Below are 3182 nucleotides of genomic sequence, written 5' to 3'. Positions count from 1 at the left end.
GTCATTGGTTAACAGTCAGGTGTTTGTTTACTGAAGTGATGCATCATGGGAAATATGTGGGCGGGGTTTTAACTTCGCAGCAAAGATATGCCTTGTAGTAAGAAGAACACTCACTCTATACAGAAATCACGACGGCTAGTGGTGAACATATCCTAAATCTTACAGCTCAAATAATCTTCAAAACGTTATTTTATATTACTACTACTGGTGCCCGTTTTCAGATATGCTTAACATTTTAATTGTAAGTGAAAGTCCTGAAAATACGACCAAAGCGGGCCCTCTGTAGTTTTCCTGCTCTCTATTTCCGAGCTGTCAGCTGATGTCAGTCAGCTGACTTGTTAGCGCCTGACATAAACCAATTAAAGTTTATTTTTGCACTCTATAGTCACTTGAACTTACTCAGTTTATTGTCACAATAGCGACAGATACAGCATGCATTGACGGGTCTGTTCCATAACAGCAGATGTATTGTATCCAGTCATATAATACTAGTTTTCTACTCATTTAATTAGTTTCCCTGTGAGCATTGCTGTAAACCCCGAGCTTTAACGTTACTCAGGGTGTTGTTTGAACATTTCGTTTAATGTGACCCTTTTTCCTTTGGCCAGTGGATGGCGCTAACATATCATGCAACAGAGTCTGCGCCAACGACCCACGTGTAGTCATTTCCTGTACGGGTGGGCCTGATCAACACACTGAAAGGTCTGTTTTGAAGTGTTTCTACGCAATGGACGAATTATCCGCGGACCTCAAATCGTTTCTTCGTAACCACCCTTTTCTCCAGCTTACAGACGACAAAAAGGTCAGCGAGCTAAAAACATCACATTACACGAAACGCACTGTTGTGCTAGCCGTATTGCTAGTTTATCACACGACCCATGCACTGGCCACATGGTCATCTGTCAAATTGTTTGTTTTCATTTTCAGATCAAATGTACTCTGAATGGCCACGAGTTGCCATGCAACCTGACGGAGCTACATAATTTCACTAAAGGGAAGAAATATGAGAAACTGAGTGTAGCAGCAGAGTTCAACTACAGCCAGTATGAACCTCACGTTGTACAAAGCTCGAAACAACCGTAAGGAGACTCTCACTTTGCACGAGAAACACCTTCCTTATCTTACTTGCAACAGTGGCGATGCTTGTTCAGGAAATGACACAATGACTCACTCGGAAATGGGCTGAATGTGTGAAGCTAATCTGCACTGGTGTAATTGTCTCTTGTCTGTTTTTTCCAGCAAGCAGCTCTTCTGTAAACTGACCCTCAGACACCTCAACCGGCAGCCACATCATGTCCTGAGACATGTCAATGGGAAACGCTTCAAGAAAGCCCTCACCAAATGTCAGTGCATCTCTTATTCTACATGCATGGCACTTTGTTTTTGTCAGGAAGGAAATCACAGCTATCTCGTGGATGTAAAAATGTATATCCGGCTGAACATAATCGTTCTAAATGTGCTTCACCAATATTTTCAAACACATTTTTGAATTTTTTTCTATCATCCAGGCAGTTATCTAGTCACGTAGAGTTTTGATTTCATACTGATGGACATGAAGTATTGCTTCGTTTCTTAACAGTTTTCCCATGATAATATTACTTAACAGTAGTCTTCATGAAGTTTTCACACAGATCGGAAACCCTTACAATGTTCCATCAGTATTATCACCATGCAGTCCATGTCCACCGCAGATAAGTTGGACAATTCACACCGTCAACTCGATCACTGACATGACGGTCTCATTCCTGCTCTAGATGAAGAGTGTGTGACGCAAGGGATAGAGTTCGTTCCAGCCAGACTGAAACAGAAACAGAAAAGGCCCAAAGAGACCAGAGAAGAGGTCAGTCGGGGGAAGCCCTCAAAACAAGGGAGCAACTCGTGGGAACCCTCATCCAGCGACGATGACCACAGCGACTCAGAAGACAGCATGAGTGACCTCTACCCTGGTCAGTGCCCCGAGCGCACACACTGTCGACATCCCTGTCCGCTTTTTTATTATGTCTCGACTGCATGTCATGATGGTTCGCTCCGGGCAAAACCAAGTTTATCTTGTACTTGTAGAAAAGCAGCTTGACTTTGCTGTGCCATGTGTTTCCACAGTGACTATGTTCACCGTAAAAAATGAGACTGAAGAAAGTATGGCGGGGGACGGAAATGTGGGGGAAGACGACTTCAAGACCGATGAAGGGGAGGAAATGGAAGTGGATGAGCAGGTGCTGCAGAAACGGAAGAAGGTCTGTATTGATATGAAATCACATTTTTCATGTGGAATCGATGAAAATAGCTGGCACCTATGAAATGTGTATTTCCATGACTGACATTGATGCTATCATATTTATGTTTTTCAGGAACAGGGCGGTGGTTTACAGAAGAAATTCAGAAAAAACAACTGGAAATCAGGGCGTAAGAGATATGAAAAAATTGCAAATGGAAAGTAAAAAGCAAAGCTGCGTTCATACAGTATTTTTATAACTGGTAATTTGTCAGAGAGCAGCTTCTAAGTTTGGAGTAGTATTCCTGTCTGAGCCAGCCTGACCTGGTGAACATCCAGTAGAGTTGTCATATTTTCAGCATATGAAAGATTGTCCGTTTGCCAAGTTGTGATGTTGCAATGTTCCAAAGAGGCGATAAAGTGATTTGATCTCTGTAGACGAGAAAATGAGTTCTCTCTCCACCAGAGAGACGATGCACTAATCAACAGGTTGAGTATGAAAATGATTTGAAATGTATGCTGTGGCTTTTATATTCACACGATTTCAACTGTACACCTTAAGTATGGGAAATTGGGAACAGACGGTGTTGGACAGTGATTACCATCATCACTAAAACCCTGAATGAGGGAACATCTTGTTCTCACCTCCAGAGTGTCAGAGAAATGACACTTCCCCAACACATTACCAAGACACATATTGGTTTTCCCTCAAGTTATTATTCATCTATAGAAATTAAACAGTGTGAGCATAAAGTGTTAAAACCTGTTGTGTGATCTGTTTGAGTTGTAGGCTACAGCTCCTGTGTGAAAAGGACTGCCTTGTTCATTCATTCATTTACACATTCAATTATTTCATATTTCCATAAAGGGCAGTCAAATTCAGATGTATTCATGATAATCATAATTAGAATGCTTGACAATCAGGTTTACTGTCAAGTAACACACAATAAAGAATTTGCCTTAATATAAC

General features: G+C 41.5%; 1 protein-coding gene across 1 annotated transcript; it reads left to right on the top strand.

The window, feature by feature from the left end:
* Positions 1 to 652: 652 nt before the first annotated feature.
* Positions 653 to 2954, top strand: surf2 (surfeit 2). The gene is made up of 6 exons (XM_079289544.1): positions 653 to 802; positions 928 to 1079; positions 1240 to 1343; positions 1755 to 1946; positions 2101 to 2234; positions 2349 to 2954. Exons 1-6 carry the CDS (start codon positions 728 to 730, stop codon positions 2436 to 2438), a joined length of 747 nt encoding a protein of 248 aa, XP_079145670.1. The 5' UTR covers positions 653 to 727; the 3' UTR covers positions 2439 to 2954.
* The last annotated feature ends 228 nt before the right edge of the window (positions 2955 to 3182 follow it).

The sequence above is a fragment of the Melanostigma gelatinosum genome (assembly GCF_949748355.1).
Source record: "Melanostigma gelatinosum genome assembly, chromosome: 18".
NCBI classification, from domain to species: domain Eukaryota; kingdom Metazoa; phylum Chordata; class Actinopteri; order Perciformes; family Zoarcidae; genus Melanostigma; species Melanostigma gelatinosum.
The sequence above is the reverse complement of the archived record's forward strand: the minus strand, read 5'-3'. Positions and strand labels throughout refer to the sequence as shown.